Here is a 22,551-nt window from a genome sequence, read left to right as displayed (position 1 = left end):
CATTAGCATATAGGATGGCATTGCCCACATTCTGCCTGGGCCCTCCCTCCTCAGCTATGCCTTTCTGGAAACACACTCTTAGACATGCCCAGGGAGTGTTCTCATGGTAACTCTAAATCCCCTCAGATTGCCAATCGAGCTTACCCATTACACATGCCTTACCAATGTCTTCATGGGCTACCAAGACCCAAAATAGGTCTAAAAGAGGATATGCAAGCTGTGACACCACATTGAGAAAAAAATAATTCAAATATGGCAGGATACAGTAAAAGTTTCAATAAACAGTTAAAACAGAAAGTGTTCATTGGAAACTTGAAATGACATAAAGTTCACATTAATCGTTAATATCAGTAGCAATGGTCTAGTTCATCTTATACCTCATCCAGTGGGTTTAAGAAACACTCAGATTTCCAGCAATAGAGAAGCGTCTCTATTCTTTTATTTTTAAGTTCCCAAATCCCTGAGCAATCTATCTTTGCCATGATGACTACTTCCCAAAGGCCCAGATCTCGGAGGCATCTTTGTGCCTATGGCCTCTGCTGTCACTCCTGTAGAGTCTCTCCTTTCTTCCCTGTTTCCACCGTATCTCAGTCCATCCTCAGGATGCAGTGTAAATCTGCTGTGCCCCTGGAAATCCCTCCTGCCCATTCTGGACCTAAGCAATACAAACTCCAACATGACTCAGCTAGTATTCTATGACTGGGCTGTACAATTATAGCGCTAGAGCTGCCTTGTCTATATGAATGTCTTTCCTCTGTCCTCAGCCAATCAGGTGCAGAGCTGTCTGTGATGGATAATCCTTGTCAGCATGGCAGGGCTCGGAATCACCTAGGGGAGGAATCTCTGGACAAGACTGTGAGGCCATTTCCAGAGTGGATAAACTGAGGCAGGAAGGCTCGCTCTGAAAGAGAGCCGTGCCAGCTATGGACCAGGGGCAGGGCTGAAGGAAAAGGAATTCAGGAAAAAGAGAGATGAGCACCAGGTCCATTCCTCTCTAACTGACTGTGGATGCAATGTGACCAGCTGCCTCATGCCACTGCTGGCAGGCTTTCCTTGCCATGAAGGACTGCACCCTCCAATTGTGAGCCAAGTAAACCTTTCTTTTGTCACAACCATGAGAAAAAGTAACTAGTGTGTCATTAGACAGTAAAGACAGGCTTAACCATCTATCACAATGAAGGGACTACAGAGTATCTAACTATAGGAAAGGAAAAGGGGACAGAGCTTGAATAAAAGTGAAGGAGCAGCCTCAGGCTAAAGCAGACTGTACTCAGAGAACATCAGGCCAGGGGTGGAGCCACGCCTTTAATCCCAGCACTCAGGAGGCAGAGGCAGGAAAAGCTCTGTGAGTTTGGGGCCAGCCTGGTCTATATAGCAAATTCCAAGCCAGACAAGGCTACACAGTGAGACCCTATCTTGGAGAGAAAGAGACAGAGAGAGAAAGAGAGAGAGAGAGAGAGAGAGAGAGAGAGAGAGAGAGAGAGAGAGAGAGAGAGAGAGAGAGAGAGAGAGAGGGCAACAGGGTCTTTGAAGTAGACTAACAGTCCAATCTCCCTGAAAACAATGCTAGCACAGCTTGGAGTCCCTTATCTGAAGTTCTGATGAACCTGCTATAAACATCATCTGAGTCACACTGGTTTACACTACACAGTGAGGATAGAATGCTTTACCTCTGCGATGCTGAGAAACCTTTCTCGCTGAATAAGAAAGTGGTCACTGTCTGTGCTGGCTAGATTTTATGTCAACTTGGTACAAGTAGAGTCACTGGCAAGATGGAATCTTAATCAAGAAACTGCTTCTCTAGGACTGGCCCAGAGGCAAGTCTGTAGGGCGTTTTCTTGACTGATGGCTGGTATGGAAGGTCTGGCTCACTGTGGGTGGTACCACGGCGTTAAGCAGCCTCCCTCCATGGCCTCTGAATCATCCTTGCCTCCAGGTTCCTGCCTTGACTTCTGGATGATGACTACATCCAGTTTGGATGAGGGACTACAAGCAAAACCAAATAACATCTCCTCCCCAGCATGCTTGTGGCCATGAAATTATCACAGCAACAGAAAATCTAATTAAGACATCGCCTAAAGACAGGGTCCGAGACAGGCTCTCCCGTATCCTGTCCTTGGGGGAAATTCCTGTTCTTTTCATAGGCAGTGTACTATATCTGTAATTCTAGCTGAAGGGCAGTGGGGCTCATTCTTCCTTTTCATTCCACAGCAAGTCAGACAGCAGATTCCTCCAAGCATTTCTTTATTCCTTAGTGTCTATACAAACCTGAGCGGGGCTGAGCACAAGGGCAAACACCGTTCAAATGTAGCCCAGCTCATTGACAATGATACTTAAAGCAGTCAAAGCCATAGGTGATGTGTTAAGACTATACAGCTATTGAGTTGTATAAGCTTTCTTTAATCTGTGTCAACATAAACAGAGATTGGAAGGAAGGAGGCACTTACCAACAACGCCAAATGCAGAGACGGCTCGAAACAACCCAGACGACCCTTTCTGGCCCGCCTTTGTTCTATTTCCTAGGTCCAAGCGGCCCAGAAGTTCCCGTACTTCTTGTTGAGTGTACACATGCTGTAAAGCAAGCACAGGCCACGTCAGGCTGGGCTTGCCCCTTGGGGCAGCCATCTGCCTCTGAAAACTGCAAGCTGCCTGCAAGACTCAACAGTGATTTCATCAACTGTGTATGACTAAGTAAAGGCAGCAGGTTCTAGATGACTAAGTTACCACTGTAAAAGGCAGCAGGTTCTAGATGACTAAGTAACCACTGTAAAAGGCAGCAGGTTCTAGATGACTAAGTAACCACTGTAAAAGGCAGCAGGTTCTAGATGACCAAGTTACCACTGTAAAAAGGCAGCAGGTTCTAGATGACTAAGTTACCACTGTAAAAAGGCAGCAGGTTCTAGATGACTAAGTTACCACTGTAAAAAGGCAGCAGGTTCTAGATGACTAAGTTACCACTGTAAAAGGCAGCAGGTTCTAGATGACTAAGTTACCACTGTAAAAAGGCTACAGGTTCTAGATGACTAAGTTACCACTGCAAAAAGGCAGCAGGTTCTAGATGACTAAGTTACCACTGTAAAAAGGCTACAGGTTCTAGATGACTAAGTTACCACTGCAAAAAGTCAGCAGGTTCTAGATGACTAAGTTACCATTGTAAAAAGGCTACAGGTTCTAGATGACTAAGTTACCACTGTAAAAGGTAGCAGGTTCTAGATGACTAAGTTACCACTGTAAAAAGGCTACAGGTTCTAGATGACTAAGTTACCACTGCAAAAAGTCAGCAGGTTCTAGATGACTAAGTTACCATTGTAAAAAGGCTACAGGTTCTAGATGACTAAGTTACCATTGTAAAAAGGCTATAGGTTCTAGATGACTAAGTTACCACTGCAAAAAGTCAGCAGGTTCTAGATGACTAAGTTACCATTGTAAAAAGGCTATAGGTTCTAGATGACTAAGTTACCACTGTAAAAGGTAGCAGGTTCTAGATGACTGGCTGACTAAGCTATCAATGTAAAAGGCTGCAGGTTCTAGATGACTGACTGACTAGGTTGTCATTGCAAAAAGACAGCAGGTTCTATAATTGAACAGTTAAGGCTGGTGCCTGGATTGTATTGCTGGGTTTGAAAATTATGTCAGAACTTTAGACTCTGAACTTGGGATTCAGAGATCAAAGGGATCCACCTATTTTAAAGTTTGTGAACCTTAAAATGAGATGCAAACACTCAGCTAGATGTGCATTTATATGAGATGGCCCGTAACTGTTAGCTTCTCAAAGGTCTCCCCATCAAACATCCCCACCCCCAAGTGGAACCAAGGACCACTTCATCTTATTAATAAAAGCTTCCAGGTGGATCCCAGGGTATGGACTCCGAGGAGCAGTGCAGGAAATCAAAAACCATAATAATGAATTTATCCATATTTGTGAGAACACAATTCTGCAAATAGTTTAATGAAAACAATTCAAAACTATAACTATTGATGTACTTGATAAAAGAGGAGCCTATATGCATTCAGAAATATTTAGCCAGGAACCTCAGTACCAAGGGTAAGTTCCTTCATTTGGAAAAGCTAAAGTTAACACTTCAACACCACTACATTACCTCGTACCTTTGACTAACAGCCTCATGCTCCTGTATGACTTAAACTAAGCCTCAGCCCTCCCGAGTCCAGGTAACAACTGCTTGCCATTTCTGAGTGCAGCGCAAACCACGCAATGTGATTGCTATCCACACAATGGAAGTCGGCAGCACAGACGTGTCCCTGACTCCCTGGCTCCCTAGTGAACCACAGTCAATGCAGTCTCCTCAGTAGATGCAGTACTAAAGTACACTGAACCCTCAAAGGTCAGCTGCTTAAGAAAATTCACTTGTTATCTTACAGGGAGAGTGTGTGCTCTCAGAAACAAATCAAACTGAATGGCAAAGCTTAATTCTGCCTGATTTCTCAACACCAGTAACTTCTAGAGGCCAGACTAGAGAATGTAGACGTGTGATTTAATAATAATAATAAAAAAGCCTCTAACAAGCTTCCATGGGCAATGAGGTCTGCTACTCACCCTGTCATCAATTATGACCAAATCTTTTGGCTCCGTTCTATCAATTTTCAAGACGCGGTATTTCGTTTCTGCATGATTGCTCCCAACTAGAAAGTATCTCTATAAAGAAAGAGACTGTCAGTTTTAAAGACATTTTGGCCTAGAAACATTTTATAACCACATTACGTTTTGAAAATGCATTCATAAAGTCAGGTTGTTTTTTCAAGATGTTTTAAAAGTATGTTCATTAAGTATAACTAGAGGACTAAGGAGACAGATCCCCAAAGGTCAATTTTTAAATTGAAATATTCTTAGTGGCTTCATGATAAGTATCAGTCTGTTGTCTAAAATAAGCCCAGGAACCAGGTCAGATGGATTGAATTCTATTACAAAATTAGAGATTGCCTGTGTGATGCTTAATCTTTGCCCGGAAGCAGTGACATTGACAGGCATGTAATAAGGAAGTTTAGACAATTACAGCTATTAAAGTGGTATAGTTTGGCAAATAAGGCTTTGAAAATTTTCTATGTCAATTATGAAAATGACTGTAAGGGACCAACTCTGAAGGCACATGGCAGTCTAAGGGATTGCAACAGTTGCACAGTCCCCTACTGCAAGCAATATTCATCATACCCGGAACACAAAAACAACAGTTGCTAGATCACTGGGAATGACATAAATAATAACAATGTTGAAAATGGCAAACCTGTATTTAAATACAAAATCTGTAAGTGAAACTACACAGATTGTCTTTTTTTTTCCCCTGTGGCACTAAGAATCAAGCCCAGAGCCTCATCCATGCTAAGCACATACTCTATCAAGCTTTCTCCCTTGTTCAATTGTTCTTAAATTACTTCAAGGAAGATACATAAAATTCCATTAGCAAAAACTAAATATGTAAAGGTATTTTAAAAAGTAATGCTTTTCCGGCTAAAGAGCTTGAGCAGACATTTTACCATCTCACTGGTCATGTGACCTACAGACGAACAAAACAATTAAATAATAAATACAAGTGCCTCCATCCAATGGCGAGGGAGAGAGCATCCACCACAGGGAGGCAAAGCAGAGAAGGCAAACGTGGGTTGTGGAGCTGAGCAAAGCAACAGAGGAGTCTAGAACTGAGACGCCAAGAACGGGTACAGTCAAAGAGTTTACGGTATGTCAGAATTCTGCTACCGTGTATTCACTCTAAGTCTGTAAAATCAAATTCACTGATGTTTTTACTATGTGTACAGTAGTGTGTCACATATTAACACCATTAAAGATGTTCCTCATGTATGATGGGGGCATAAGGGTACATTGTGTAATAGCGACATAACTATGTCTCAGCTTGGATAAGTTTTCTATGACGTTTGCAATGATAAACTCATCTAAGGACATATTTCTCAGAATATATCCCTGTTGCTAAGCAACCATGGCTGTCTATAAAGGTCTGATCTACCCACAGGTTACAAAGAACAAACCTACATGGTGACAGGTGACATTACAGGAACACTAATTGAAATGCTTAACTCCCTCTCCTAGGGTCTACTTGGCACTGTTAGATGCAGGGAGGTGAAAATAAAGCAATTATTGGAGAAATTAGAAAACTAAGTTAAAGCATTGTAGTAACAGGACTCGAGGCACTGGGGGAGCTGGCCAGAGAGGGAAGAGAAGAGGAGGAACCCAGAATCTCAGCCATACCTCCCTTGAGGCCCAACCCACTGCTGAGGAGTAGGGATAACTACTGATTAAATAATAATAAATAAATAGCCAACCAAATAAATTAGGAAAATTTGCAAGCAATTCATACTTGTTACCAGAAAAACAGAGCCTCCTTCCGCAGGACTTGAAGATATACAGAGCCCAGGAGAGGAATTAGCAAGGAGAAGCCTGAAGGAGCTTGCTGTGTTTCTAGCAAGAACAAAAGTAAGCCAGAAGATGGTCACAGAGAACCCAGCACACAAGCAGGCCCTTGGTGAGCCTGAGTGAGAGCAGGCCTCAGTGAGAGAGGGTCTCAGAGAAAGCAGGCCTCAGTGAGAGCAGACCTGAGTGAGAGAGGGCCTCAGAGAGAGAGGGCCTCAGTGAGAGAGCAGGCCTCAGAGAGAGAGGGCCTCAGAGAGAGAGGGCCTCAGAGAGAGCAGGCCTCAGTGAGAGAGGGCCTCAGAGAGAGAGGGCCTCAGAGAGAGCAGACCTGAGTGAGAGAGGGCCTCAGAGAGAGAGGGCCTCAGAGAGAGCAGACCTGAGTGAGAGAGGGCCTCAGAGAGAGAGGGCCTCAGAGAGAGCAGACCTGAGTGAGAGAGGGCCTCAGTGAGAGAGGGCCTCAGAGAGAGAGGGCCTCAGAGAGAACAGGCCTCAGAGAGAGCAGGCCTCAGAGAGAGAGGGTCTCAGAGAAAGCAGGCCTCAGTGAGAGCAGACCTGAGTAAGAGAGGGCCTCAGAGAGAGAGGGCCTCAGTGAGAGAGGCCTCAGTGAGAGAGGGCCTCAGAGAGAGAGGGCCTCAGAGAGAGCAGGCCTCAGTGAGAGAGGGTCTCAGAGAAAGCAGGCCTCAGAGAGAGAGGGCCTCAGTGAGAGAGGGCCTCAGTGAGAGAGGGCCTCAGTGAGAGAGGGCCTCAGTGAGAGAGGGCCTCAGTGAGAGAGGGCCTCAGAGAGAGAGGGCCTCAGAGAGAACAGGCCTCAGAGAGAGCGGGCCTCAGAGAGAGAGGCCTGAGTGTGAGCGGACCTGAGAGCCGGCCTCGGAGGGAACGGGCCTCAGTGGCCCTCACTTCCTATTTTACTGTCAGAAAATTGATGGCATTATAGTTGAGAAAAAGGACAAAATAACAGTAATAAGTAATAAAGACAACAACAGAGGGGAACTCCATCCCAAAGGGGGCAGCATGGGAGGAGGCACCAATGTGTTCTTGGGCCTTATTCTCGGGGGGGGGCAGCATGGGAGGAGGCACCAATGTGTTCTTGGGCTTTATTCTCGGGGGGCAGCATGGAAGGAGGCACCAATGTGTTCTTGGGCCTTATTCTCGGGGACAGCATGGAAGGAGGCACCAATGTGTTCTTGGGCCTTATTCTCGGGGACAGCATGGGAGGAGGCACCAATGTGTTCTTGGGCCTTATTCTCGGGGACAGCATGGGAGGAGGCACCAATGTGTTCTTGGGCTTTATTCTCGGGGGGGCAGCATGGGAGGAGGCACCAATGTGTTCTTGGGCTTTATTCTCGGGGGACAGCATGGGAGGAGGCACCAATGTGTTCTTGGGCCTTATTCTCGGGGACAGCATGGGAGGAGGCACCAATGTGTTCTTGGGCCTTATTCTCGGGGACAGCATGGGAGGAGGCACCAATGTGTTCTTGGGCCTTATTCTCGGGGGACAGCATGGGAGGAGGCACCAATGTGTTCTTGGGCTTTATTCTCGGGGGACAGCATGGGAGGAGGCACTAATGTGTTCTTGGGCCTTATTCTCGGGGGACAGCATGGGAGGAGGCACCAATGTGTTCTTGGGCCTTATTCTCGGGGACAGCATGGGAGGAGGCACCAATGTGTTCTTGGGCCTTATTCTCGGGGGACAGCATGGGAGGAGGCACCAATGTGTTCTTGGGCCTTATTCTCGGGGGACAGCATGGGAGGAGGCACCAATGTGTTCTTGGGCCTTATTCTCGGGGGACAGCATGGGAGGAGGCACCAATGTGTTCTTGGGCCTTATTCTCGGGGGACAGCATGGGAGGAGGCACCAATGTGTTCTTGGGCTTTATTCTCGGGGGACAGCACTCAAACTGACAACACGAATGGCTGTGGAAAGACAGGGACTGGAGGCACAGGCGTCACTTGAAGACGGCCAGAGCAAGTCACCCTGGGGGCACCCTGATGCCGCCCTGGCCCTGAAGGACTTCTACACCAGACTTTGCTGTATATGAATTCACTACCTGCTTCCCAAGGCCTGGTGTGCATTTTTTTATGGCTAGCTTGTCACCCGCTTCAGGTAACTTTCCCACCTCAAGAACTGGAAGCTACTTCCCACTGGCCTCTGTGGTTTTACTTCCGGTGCAATCTAGCCCCACAGTTGGGAGAGAGAATGACCCACCTAACATAGATCACCTTTTCACTGCTGGAAGATTTTCCATCGTCTACACTAATGACTCTTCTCTGGGCAAGCACACAGAAACATGGGTCGTCTCATTCAGCTACTTCAAAGAGGTAATAAATAAATAAATATGAAAAACAAGAAAAAAAACCCACATGAAATCCCTAGTTATTATAGATCTCAAAATCTAAATATTATTGCAATAAGATTATGTTTAGACAGCTCCTGACAAAAAAGACACCTTAGTGGCATCTGCAAATGTGTTAGTGGCCGGCCGAGCACACATAAGAAGCTAGCTTTTTACCTCTCACATCCTAATGTTCAGGAGTCAGAACAGCCTAAAAATTAAGGAAGCAATCCACAGAGCGAGAGATGTGAGTGGGGGCAAGGGAAGTCTGCAACTATCCACCAGCGCTAGCTCTTAAAAGGGTTTCTGCAGAGAATAGCGCCCTCGTGTGGCACCAGTTCTGAGGCGTTGACCGGTCTGGGGAGGACAGAGAATCTGCACTGCCCTCTGGTGGCTAGCCGAAATCCACTTTCGCACCAATTTGCTCTTTGAATAAAAAGGAGGTAACTTTTCCAGAAAGACCTGTTTCCATTCAGTCTTAATCTCTCCTTGTTGAATACAGACTTACGCTGTGTCACAGTCAATAGTATTATTCAAGATGGAGCTCCTCATTTGGGAGACTAAGTTCTTTTCCATTGCTGTTCCCTCTAATTTTTTTCTTTTTTCAAATCTACAGTAAAATAACAGTGCAATGTTAATTCACCGATTATTAGTCTTTTTTGGATGTCCTGTTCAGTTTTTTTGTCTAGCTAACACAAGCTAGAGTCATTTGGGAAGAGGGAACTTCAATTTAAAAACACCTCTACCACAATGACCTAGGAGCAAGCCTATGGAGCATTTTCTTGAATAATGATTGATGTGGGAGGGCCCAGCCCTCTGTGGGCGGTGTCATCCCTGAACTGGTGGCTCTGGGTTGTATAAGAAAGCAGAATCAACTCCCAAAATCTCGAGCAAGACATGATATCCAGGTACAAGAAACATTTAGGACTTCAAACGCCATGACCATAGAAGTGCACTGCCAGACATACTATGATTAGGTTGCTAATGCTATGCAAGAGGGAAATCACGTAATATTTAAGGGCAAATACCCTAGGCTGACGGCAGCTTTCTCAGCAGAAGCCTTACGTGCCAGGAGGGTGTGGAGTGATGTGCTTGGGTCCTGAAAGAAAATAACTACCAACCAAGACTACTGCACCCAGCAAGGCTTCACAGCTGAGGGAGAAGTAAAGCCCTTCTGTGGTAAGGACGAATGGAGGGGACTCACGGCCACAAGACGCTGAAGGGTATTCTATACCCAGAGCAGGAGGAATCTAGTAAACACCAACACTGAAGATGTGAATAAATCCCATTAAACAAGAGATACAACAATGCGGAAGAAGAAATAAACACTACTAACACAGTAAACCATTTATCTTGTAAATACAAAAAGAGGAAATAGACAAAACCAATACGTCTTGAAGAAAATCAGGATGAGATGTAAACTTATATGCCAGGTGTTGGAACAGCACTTAATTTTATAAGAATAAACACTACCAAACATAAAAGGAGATTTAGACCCAGGGTAACTGTGGTGACTTCTGATACCAAGAATAATTTTCTGCAATTTCAGAAGGTATCCCAAAATTCCTATGAGAGCAACAAAAGATCCGAGGTGGCCAAGGAAACCTAAGCAAAACCATGCTGTGCCAAAATAAAACAAAGGAGAACACTGCGGGTAGATTTTCTAGATAACGCTCCATGAGTCAAGGACAGCAGGATTGGCACCTGGAATCACTCCTGGGTAGGATTCTAAGAAAGATGGAAGAGGAAATCCCTCTGATCCTACAACATGTCTCAAACCACAGCATGCCCTTGGTTAGGAAAAGCTGGGCAGAAGCAGGAAAGCCAAAATAACCCAGTCTCAGCAAACAGGAAAGCATGCCCAAAGAAAGAGAAAATTACGCAAATGAGCCTCCAGGAAGGTTGAAAGACTGGGGCTCTTGGTACACCAGATTATTAGAAGAGAAAAGAAATCATCACTCTTGTCCCCAAAACACTGCAAAAGGAAGTCAGCACATGTTTCTGAAGAAAACTAAAGATCAGGAGTAAAACCACACACCTTGCAAGCCTTGCCAGTCATTGTCATTTTTGGGTTCACGGTTGGGTTAGACCAATAGTGACTCTCCACCCCACTCCCCGCAGCCTCAGTAGCATCTTCTAGCACTACTAACAGGAGAGTGCCTTCCTGGTCAGTAGCAACTTGATTTTCCATGTCCTGTGACCAATGTGTGTGATGTCTTCAGCAACAGGGTCTAAATCATCAAGTTTCAGTGGGGAAAAAAGCAATGACCACAGTGTGCACTGTTTGAGTCTACAGGAGGCCTCGGCCAACAGCTCTGAGGTGTGACCCATGCCTGCTTCTGGGTTTTTATTTGGCAATTTACAGCTTCTGGAAGCAGCATTATCCCCTGTATAGGATAACTCCAATTAAACTGCTTTATGTTGTTTACAGATATGTATATTTCATATATATATATATAGCTTATAAAGTAGATTTTCATATGGCTTTTTCAAGCATCCTTAGAGTCAGTCAGTCATCCCTCCCCTCATTTCCTTCTCTCCCCTACCCTCCCATCCCTCTCTATATGCCCGTAGGAGCAATAATGGCAAAGAATGTTTGGGGGTAACCAATTGTTTTCTGGTTGGTGTAGAGCCTGCTCCACTGGAGGAAATGCCTGTTGATGCTGTAAATCTGGCTGAGAACCCTGGAGCTATGGTTCTCAGAGGTAATTACTCTATTATCCTGCTAAATGAGCATGGTATCAACCCGCCCTTTAAATTCTTAGCTCTCTACACAGAAGTCAGTGCCACTCTCAGACCTCACCAGGGAAGTTGCTTTTTTGCAGTAGACAGTTTATGCAGAAATTCACAACTGGAGCATCGATAGCAACACACATGCACGCACACACACACACACAGTTCAAGTACCATCGTGGAAGAGAGGACAGAAAGATCCTAAGAGTTACAAGTCAGGGAGCACCAGAACAAAACTGTTTTTAGGGCATGACTTTTGTACTCATGAGCTGGCAGCTGTGGCTGCCCACAGAAGACCAGCACAAAATCTAGCCAGTCAGCATGCTAGCATGGAGGGAGAAGGGGTTATGAGTTAGCAGCTCTGTCTGCCTACACAACTAACATCGGGTTAGTATGTTAGCAGGAAGCAGGAAGGGGCTTTTGGGCCCTTACTCCTAACAGTTGATGGTCAGGGTTTTTTGTTTTTTAAGGGCATGGCCTCTGGTAAATCAACCACACTCAAGGATTACAGGCAGTATGAACTGGACTCAATGGGTTATTTTGAAAAGAAAAGGAGAAATCAGGCTGGGGGCAGGGGTATGGAGGTAGAGATGGGTCTGGGAGGAGCTGGGGAGATATAGAGGAGGTAGGGGTGGATCTGGGAGGAGCTGGGGAGATATAGAGGAGGTAGGGGTGGATCTGGGAGGAGCTGGGAGAGAAAGGGTGTGAATACAATCAAAATACAATTTGTAAAATTCTTAGTGACTTAATAGAAATATACAAGCAAAATAACATTAGAAATTCTCTGGCATAACATGGGACCATAAAGGCAATACCTTCCAATTACAGAACAAGTCATTTCAGTATTTAAGTCAGTGCTAGGTTATCAATCACAGCAGAGGGTGGCATACACATGTTTTGTGATTCAGACATCATTGCTTCCTATGTCATCCCACACATTCTAAACAAATGGCTCTGAAAACTGCACTGGGAACATTATCAGATGAGGCAATGCTTATGAAAGTTCAAGTCTGCAGGCATGGCAGCAAGAGAGAGCACTGCCACTGTGAGCCCAGCCATTTGTACAGTTCACATACAGAATCCAAATGGTTCGCTGGCACTCAGAATCAGGAGCCCTCCTACATACAAATGACAAACAGGTTGAGAAAGAAATCAGGTAAACAACACTCTTCACAATAGCCACAAATAATATAAACTATCTTGGGGTAACTCTAGCCAAGCAAGGGAAAGACCTATATGACAAGAACTTCAAGCCTTTGAAGAAAGAAACTGAAGAAGATAACAGAAGATGGAAAGGTCTCCCATGTTCATGGATTGGTAGGATTAACATAGTAAAAAATGGCAAAAGCAATCTACAGATTCAGTGCAATATCCATTAAAATTCCAACACAATTCTTCACAGACCTTGAAAGGACAAACCTTAACTTCATATGGAAAAACAAAAGACCCAGGATACCTAAAACAATCCTGTACAATAAAAGATGTGCTGGAGATGTCACCATCCCTGATTTTAAGCTATACTACAGAGCTACAGTAATAAAAAAACGGCGTAGTATTGGCATAAAAACAGACAGGTGGATCAATGAAGCAAATCAAAGACCCAGATGTAAATTCATACACCCGATTTTGGGTAAAAAAAAGTCAGAATTATACAATGGAAAAAAGACAGCATCTTCAACAAATGATGCTGTCCAATTGAATGTCTGCATGTAAAAGAATTCAAATAGATCCATATCTATCACCCTGCACAACACTCAATTCCAAACGGATCAAAGACCTCAACATAAATCTAGATACACTGAACTCGACAGAAGAGAAAGTGAGGCCTTGAACACATTAGCACAGGAGACAACTTCCTAAACAGAACACCAATAGAGCAGACACTAGATCGACAATTAATAAATAGGACCGCGTTAAATTGGAAAGCTTCTGTAAGGCAAAGGGCACTGTCAATAGGACAAAATGGCAGCCTACAGAATGGGAAAAGATCTTTACCAACCCCACATCTGATGAGGGTTGATCTCCAAAAAAATCAATAAACTAGCCATCAACAAACCAAATAATCCAATTTAAAAATGGGGCACAGATTTAACAGAGAATTCTCAACAGAGAAAATCTCAAATGCCCAAGAAACACTTAAACATTCAACATCCTTAGCCATCAAGGAAATGCAAATAAAAACAACTCCGAGATTCCATCTTATACCTATCAGAATGGCTAAGATAAGACACACGGGCTCACACACACACACACACACATGACAGTTAATGCTGGCGAGGATATGGAATGGAGCAGGGGGGAACACTCCTCCATTATTGGTGGAGTGCAAACTTGTACAGCTACTATGGAAATCAATATGGCAGTTTCTCAGAAAAGTGGGAATCAACCTACCTCAGAACCCAGTTATACCACTTCTGGGTATATACTCAAAGGAAGTTCTACCATACTCCAAGGACACTTGCTCAACTATGTTCATAGCAGTATTATTCATAGTTGCCAGAAACTGGAAACAACCTACATGCCCCTCAAACAAAGAATGGTTAAAGAAAAGGTGTTACATTTACACAATGGAGTATTACTCAGCTGTTAAATATATAATATCATGAATCCTGCAGGCAAATGGATAGAACTCAAAAAAGAAATCACACTAAATGAGGTAATTTGGATCCATAAAGACAAGCATAGTATGTATTCAGTTGTTAGTGGGTATTAGCTGTAAAGAATAACCAATCTGCAGACCCAGGGAGGCTAAGTAACAAAGAGGGCTCAAGAGGGGACACATGGGTCCCCATGGGAAGTGGAAATAGAATAGGTATCACAGGTGGACTGGGGGCAGTTGGAAATGGGAACAGGAGGGATCAGGTTGGGGAAGATGGAGGCAGAGAGTACGGGGAGAGACAACTGGAATTGGAGGCATTTGGGGAGCAGGGTAGAAAACTAGTATAATGGAAATTTCTAGGAATCTAAGAAGGTGACCCTAGCTAAGACTCTTAATGAGGGGAGTTACAGAGCCTGTGGTGGTTTGAATACAAATGGCCCATGTAGACTCATATGTTTGAATGCTTGGTCCATAGGGAGTGGCACTATTGGGAAGTGTGACTGTTTGGAGTAGGTGTGGCCTTGTTGGAGGAAGTGTGTCACCGTGGAGGCAGGCTTTGAAGCCTCCTATGCTCAAGCTATACCCAGTGTGGACACAGTTGCTTCTGCTGCCTGCATATCAAGACACAGAACTCTCAGCTCCTTCTCCAACGCCTTATCTGCATGGATCCCACCATATCCTTCCATTAAGATAATGGACTAAACCTCTGGAACTGTAAGCCACCCCAATTAAATGTTTTTCCTTTATAAAAGTTACTGTGGCCATGGTGTCTCTGCACAGCAATAGAAACCCTAAGACAAAGCTTGAGCCAGGTAGTGATAGCACATGCCTTTAATCCCAGCACTGGGGAGGCAGAGACAGGATGATCTCTGTAAGTTCCAGGCCAGTCTGGTCTACAGGGTGAGTTCCAGGAGAGCCAGGACTGTTTCACAGAGAAAATGTGTCTCAGGGAAGAAAAGAAAAGACAGAGCTTGAACCAGCCATCTCCTATAACCAGGCAAGGCTTCCGGTAGAAGGATTGGGACCCCCAACTCAATCTCAAAACCTTCCTTAGACCTACAATTTGTCATGCCTGCAAGATGTGCTGGGGTAACAGTGACACAGAAATGAGGGGCATGGCCAGCCAATGACTGGTCCAGCTTGAGATCATGCCATGAGAGGGAGCCCATGCCTGACACTTCCAGGGCCAGGGACTAAAGGCTGGATATTCCAGAGACATGGGATAGAACCAAATATGACTGGCATGGGGAGGAGGGGGCATCAATAAAATGATTCCTAATGATTCTCTTGAAAGATCCCTACCCAGGGCCCCCTAGGAAAAGAAAAACAAGGCCAAGCCGTTGCCTAATGGAAAAACCCAGACCAGGTGCCTCGCCCTCAAACAGGATGTCAAACAGGATGTCTGTGATCACCAGAGCAGTCATGGGACCTGGATACTTGTGTCTATGATCACCATGGCAGTCATGGGACCCGGATAATAATTGCTGAAGCGTGCCGGGGTCTTTCATGAGGTAATACCAGGAAACCTAGTCCGTGGGAACTACCCCTGCCCCCAAGATGAGCCAATGAAATGCCTGTTGCTATGCTGATACTTATGTAACCATTAAAACTCTATAAATATTGTGCTCCCTGCAAGCCCGGTATGCTCTGCACCAGAGTTGCAGTAGCATCCGCAGGCGCCTGTGTACTCAATAAACCACCTCTTGCTTTTGCATCCAGTGGTCTGGCCCCATTCTTGGGCAGAGGGTTCAGTTCGGAGCCCGGCGCTTTGATGCCGAGGTCTTTCACTCTGCTATACTCATAGAATGGCGCCTAGTCCAGTCACCATCAGAGATGATTTGTAACGTGAGATTCTTGACCAGGAGGGTTCCGCTACCCTTCTCTGCCCCAAAGAAGCACATGGATGCTATTCTAGTTATAAAGAGCTGTTGGCTGATGACTTGAGCTTCTTACTGGCTAGCTCTGTCTTAATTATTAACCCATTATCTATTAATCCGTGTATTTTCACATGGTCTTGGCTTACCGGGGAATGTTGGACCTGCAACTCCTTTGCCTGCTACATGATGACTGCTCAGCATCTTGGCAGAGAAGAGAGCAATTTCCTGTTTCCTGTTTGTCCATGCTTATATTCTGATTCTACCTAGCTACATCACTTCCTGTCTGTCTGTACAGACCTCCAGACCTCTATGGTTAGCTAGTGGCAGTTTCTGCCTAGCTCTGTCATTTCCTGAGATCACATGACAACTCCTCTCTACCTACACTTCCCAGAATCCTCCTCATATCCTAATCCCACCTATCATGCTGCCCTATTGGTCATTAGTGTTTTATTCATCAACCAATAAGATAAACATCTACACAAGAAGAACATTCCCCATCAATGCTTCATCCAGCAACTGATGGAAACAGATGCAGAGACCCACAGCTAAACATGAGGCAGAGCTTGGGGAATCCTGTGGAAGTGGGTAAGGAAAGATTGTAGAAACCAAAGAAGACAAGGACACTACAAGAAAACCCACAGAATTAACTAAGTTGGGCCCATAGGAGCTCCAAAGAAATGGAACCAACAATCAGGGAGCCCGCATGGGTCTGATGTAGGCCCTTTGCATGTTATGGCTGTGTAAATTGCTGCTCTTGTGGGACTCCTAACAGTGGCAACAGGGGTTGTCTCTGACTCTTCTGCCTGCTTTGAGACTCCTTTCCTCCCACTGGGCCACCTCATCTAGACTTAATACAAGGGGAGTTCCTAGTCTTACTGCAACTTAACATGCCATGTTTGGTTGATATCCCCGGGAAGCTTGCCCTCTTCTGAAGGTAAATACAGGAGTGGATGGGAAGGGGGAGGGAGGAAGAGACTGGGAGGAGAGGAAGGAGAGGAAATTGTAGGTGGTATATAATACATGAGAGAAAAATATAAATAATTAATTAAAAGATGTCACAATCCGGTGGTCCTCAATTTCAGTATTAACCCAAGAAAGAAACTATAGACATTTTAAGACACATATGGATAAAAAAATTAATGAGTAAAAAGCTTTCTATTTTTGGAGCTTTTCTACCAAAATAAGGGCATAAATCAAGAAACAGGAAATCATGTGATCCAGGAACACAGGGACATTGTCAAGGAAACCACATGGGGGTGGTTTCAGTACAGATCTGAGCCATGGCATCAAAATGAAATCTATGCAATTCCTGGGGACACAAAGGTGCTGAAAGATTTACATACCTGGGCAAAACCTGGAGCTAAACTTCGTATAAGGTCATGGTAACGGGTAAGGATTTGGGAGGAAGGCAAGGTCATCTGGAGTATTGGCAGAGGCTGTGGCCCACAGTTCCAATGGCAGAAGTAAAAAGATAAATACCCAGGAGCATCAGGGAATTCAACTGGGACTGCGGAGATGGCTCAGCAGTTAGGAGCAGTGACTGCTCCTCCAGAGTTCAGATCCCAACACTACCCCCTGTAATTCTCACTCCAAGGGACAGACACCTTCTTCTGGCCTCCACAGGTACCTGCTCCCCGCCCCCAGCACACACATATAAGTACATAATCATTTTTTTAATGGAGTGTGCCATCTCCACACATCAGACACATGTTAACCTGAATACACGGATCATGAACGAGGCACACGGACTCCACACAGCTGGGGATGTGGCTTAGGCAGCCTACCTCTCCTGCACTGCCATCCGCGGCACACTGAGCTTGTTGATGGATGTAGACTTGACAGGAGGTGAGGTAGACAACTAGATACTGAAAAAAAGTAGCTGTAATGAAGTGAGCAGAGTCTCTTCTGAAGATTAAGTGTCATTTGTTCAAGAAGAGTTTAAAATGTGTTGGTAACTTCGGCAGTGGCGGTATGGTGGAAAGACAAACGTGTTTCTAAAATATATATAGGAAACCCGAAAGGAACACAATAGGCAATCCATTTAACAGGAAACTCAGAATCTACTAACATTGTTCTCTCCTTTTATGACAGGCTAATTAATCATTCACTTTTCATCTGGGGGAAGAAAATCAGCCTTCTTGAAAAGGAAGAGATTTCAGGTTGTATGACAGCTTCAATTAATGTTCAACTTCACTTGAACTTTTGAATTAGATGTATTATTTTTAAAAAGCATCTTCAGGTTGCTTCTTGCAGTTTCACAGTTGCAGGCTTGCTGACTCCATGTCTAATTTACAGAGCCCAGCAGTGAGTTAATGCAGCCCAGAAGCAGGAAGCAAGCCTCACGGTCTACAGGCATGGTCAAGAGCACCTGCTGGAGATCCAGGCTACCAAGACGGGGAAGCATCACCTTCACTGCAGAAGTGTGAAATGCTGTGGCTCCAAACCACATCACTAAACTGCTATAACTCTGCTTCTCTCTCCAGACGGCATTCTTTGGTCCCCTGATCTAGTCCCTCAGCCAACTATATCATAGTATACTATTCCCTCTTGTTCCCCAATCACACATTAAAGGTTAATTAAGTAAGAGGCATTCCCTATGGTACAGTTCTTATTTTACTCAAGTTTATGTGGTTGGGGATAAAGGGTAGCTTCCTAAATCCTTTCAGAAGAGGCGAGAGTGTGTGTGTTTCGGGGACAGGATGCACGCACACACTTTTAAAGTCGACCATCTGTCTGTTATGAAACAGTAACTCGCCTCAGAACATCACGCATTAAGCTCGGGCATCCATAAACTGGAAGGCATATCAGTTTCACTCAGGATAACTCCAAGTTGCTAAATTTCCTGAAGCAACCCCTGTTCTCACTGAACCGCGTAGTGCTAGGACTGGATTAGACCTAACTATGGAGCTGTTAAAGATGAAGAATAAGTCTCGAAAGCAAAAGGCAGAATGAGGGTGCTGGCGCCAACCCTAGGAGGGGAGGTCTTCTGGAGGTGACTGGGCCTGGACAGGATTAACATCCCTATAACAAATGGCCAAAGGGACTTATCTACCTCTTCAATGATGAAGGCACACTCCTGTCCCTCCCAAACCCTGAACTTGTCTGTGTCTCGGTCTTATGCTTGCCCGTCTCTGGAACTGTGAGAAATTCGTGTTAATGTTCACAGGCCTTTGGGGTTTTGTGTGTCTTTCAATTTCTGAAGAGTGTCAACAATGCTGAGAATGGAGGCAAGGATCTTCATTAAGTCACTCTCCAAGGCCACCGTGCAATTTCTAACTCTGAGCATGAAGCAGGGCCACACAGGCAAACTGAAATCCTTCATGTCACAGAGCTGGGTAAACTGATGTGACTCTCACTTGAAGTGACGATAGATGGATGTACAGCTCAACCGCAGAGGAAGGAGGAAGAGCGAGGAGGAGGAGAAGGAAGAGGAGGAGGAGGAGGAGAATCTACTTCCATCCCATCACTTCGGTTCCACTGTTCTTACAGCCAGAGCTGGCATCACAGGCCATGAAAGCAAGATGGAAACACACATAAAGAATTTTGGTTTTTAGGTGTGGAAAATATACACACAAATAAATGTCTCAATGACGGGCTGTCCTAGTCTCGTTTCCCATTGCTGTGATTAAAATCTCCTGACGAAAGGGAGAGCAAAGGTTAATTTTAGCTCACAGTGGGGCACCGTCCATCAGGATGGAGGAGGCACGGCAGCGGGAGCATGAGGCTGGCCCAGTACATTGCGTCAACAGCTAGGAACAGAGAGGAATAAACGATGCACACATGCCCCTGCTCAGCTCCCCGTCTTACTCAGGCTCCAGCACCACACCCATTGGCTGGAGTCACCTGGGAGACGAGGCCTTTCCACCTACCAATACCATGGCAATCCCCCACAGACACGCTCATAGACCAGCCTGAGCTCAACAGTCCATCACTGTGTCAAGTTGATTAAACTAGCCATCACATGTGGATAGATGAAAAACTACCAAATACTGAAGTCAGGAATAAAAAGGCAAAGTTTTCCACAAAGCCTACAAATACTGAATGGATAACATGATATTATTAGTAGCTTGATACCAATAAATTCGATGGCTGAGATGAAATGGTCAAATTTCTTGAAAAACACAATTCATCAAAACTTAAGATCCATAAAAACTTCTATGTTGTATCTGTTATAAAACCTCACCCACAAAGCAACTCAAACACAATGCTTCCCTAATGAATTCTAACAGACACTGAAAAGAGAAATGCCAGTCAGACAGTTCAGATCACTTCAGAAAGGAGAAGAGACATTGCCATCTACTTTTTGAGGCTACATGAGTCCTGATAACACTGTCAGACAAGAAGCTGAAAATGGCTCAGTGGGTGGGGCCCTTGCCACCAGGTCTGACACCCTAAGACAATCTCTGGGATCCATGCAATGGATGGAGAAGACTGACGTCCATAGGTGTCCTCTAACCCCACACATGCACTGTGCCAGCTGCCCACACACAAAAATAAATCAGACAAACGTTAATTAGCACACAGAATCTATTAGAATTAACATTATGTGAAAACAATATATGACTAAGATAGATTTCTGTAGTTCAAAGTTTAACGTTTAAAATGAAGTGAACTACTATAACTACAGTAAAAACACAAAGAAAATGGTATGTAAAGATGAAAAGTGACAACATTTAACATCTATTCATGATTTTTTAATCGAACATTTACTCTATGTGTACAGGTGCTTTGCCTGCATGTATGTCTGTCCACCCCGTTTGTGTCCTCAGTACTTCAGAGGCCAGAAGGCCCCAAGGACTGGAGTTACAGACCACCGTGAGCTGCCACATGGGTGCTGGAAATCAAATTTAGGTCCTTTGGAAGAGCAGCCAGTGCCTTTAACTGCTGAGCCACCTCTCTAGCCTCTTGTGATGTTTTTTTAAAGTTCTTAGCAAACTGGGAATAGAAAAAGAATTTTCCTCAACCCAATTAAAAGGCACCTATGAATTCCCACAGCACACCAGTTATTAAAGACTGAGTCCTTGTCCCCAAAGAACACAAGAAAGACAAGTGTGTCTTCTCTAGTGACCTCTAACTTAGCTTTGTACTAAAGTCTAAGCCAGTGCTGTAAGCAAGAACAGAAAGAAAAAGAAACTGGGAAGAGAGCTGACCCTCATCCCTAATGACATTTCAATTCTCCCCAAAGCAATCCACAGATTTAGTGATATCTGACTCCCAATCCAAGCAGGGTGTGTGCGTGGGGGGGAAGGGGGTAGAAGTCCTTCTGTATGTTGTGAATATATGTTTCTCTTATTGGTGCTTCCGCCAATAGACAGGCAAAATGTAGCCAGGCAGGAAGTATAGGTGGGGCTACCAGACTAGGAGAATTCTGGGAAGAGGACTGCAGAGAGTATTGAGATAGACACCATGTAGCTGTTGAGGAAGAAAGAGACCTAGGCATCACTGGTAAGCCAAGACCACGTGGAGATACACAGATTAATAGAAACGGGTTAATAATTAAGAAAGAGCTAGCCAATAAGAAGCCTGAGCCATCAGCCAAACAGTTTACAATTAATATAAGACTCTGTGTGTTTATTTGGGACTTAATGGCTGCAGGGCCAGATGGGGCAGAAATGTTCATCTCTGTGTGTGTGTGTGTGTGTGTGTGTGTGTGTGTGTGTGCGCGCGCGCGCGCGTGTTCATATGTGTGTTGATATATGTGTGTTGGAGAGCCCTGTTGTTTAAGGTTGTAGTTCACCATGTCCAGAGAGCTCTCTGAGCTCAGAGCAAATGGAAGACTCCCTTCTCCCAGCAGGCTTCCTATTCTCTGTCTGACCTTACTTGGAAGCAGTCTCTATGGTTGGATGCCTGATTTATCTTAAGTTTGACCTTAGACACAGTTCCCTGCAAATGCTCCCCCTCTGCCCTCTACATGCTAATTAGGTGCTGCGTTCCAGCTGTACAATAGGACCATGCTGCCAAAAGCAAATTAGGTGATGCCTCCTCTGCTGTCCCCATCCTACATATTCCCCTCACTCTGGCATAACGCTGAGCTGTCTGGCTGAAGCTGAATCCAAGAAGGCGGTCTCTGTTGTCCTCACAGGTCTCACAGAGCCCTGCACTCGTCTGCTCCCTTTGTCCTCTCAGACTGGTGGCCAACACCACGAGGAAAAGGGAGACCCCACACGTGTGCACATGTGTACAAGTATGTGGAGGCCAAAGGTCAACACTGGACATCTTCCTCAATGACTCTCCACAGCTCCTAACCTGGAGCTCACTGACTGGCTAGACTGGCTGGCCAGCAAGCCCCCAGTACCTGCCCATCTCTACACCTGGGATTACAGATGTGCACCACCATTCCCAATTTCTCATGTGAATGCTAAAAATCCAAACCCTGTCTTCATGCTGGTACAGCAAGCACTTTGCCGACACTTGCAAAGACACCACAAAGAATATTTTAGGGAAATTGACAAGTATATTATAGAAGTCATAAGAAAACACAAAAATTCTAGAGTAGCCAAATAAATTGGAAAAATATGTCTGACTCTAAGATACAACTATAATCTTCAAGAAAAGGTGGTAAAGACATAAGAAAACAGAGAAACACAACAAAATAGTTGAACCTTTATTTGTTCAGTCATGTAATTTTTC

General features: G+C 44.8%; 1 protein-coding gene across 1 annotated transcript in view; it reads right to left on the bottom strand.

The window, feature by feature from the left end:
* Fig4 (FIG4 phosphoinositide 5-phosphatase) overlaps positions 1-22,551 on the bottom strand; it is a 101,343-nt gene that overhangs the window by 72,693 nt on the left and 6,099 nt on the right. The window contains exons 2-3 of the mRNA XM_005073240.4: positions 4,556-4,654; positions 2,448-2,571 (exon numbers count right to left, since the gene is read on the bottom strand). Coding sequence (XP_005073297.1) covers positions 2,448-2,571; positions 4,556-4,654 — 223 coding nt within the window. The remainder of the gene's footprint in view (positions 1-2,447; positions 2,572-4,555; positions 4,655-22,551) is intronic.

This window comes from Mesocricetus auratus, unplaced genomic scaffold (genome assembly GCF_017639785.1).
Source record: "Mesocricetus auratus isolate SY011 unplaced genomic scaffold, BCM_Maur_2.0 Super-Scaffold_100018, whole genome shotgun sequence".
In the NCBI taxonomy this organism is placed as follows: domain Eukaryota; kingdom Metazoa; phylum Chordata; class Mammalia; order Rodentia; family Cricetidae; genus Mesocricetus; species Mesocricetus auratus.
Note: the sequence above shows the minus strand (reverse complement) of the source record. Positions and strands in the feature narration are given on the sequence as shown.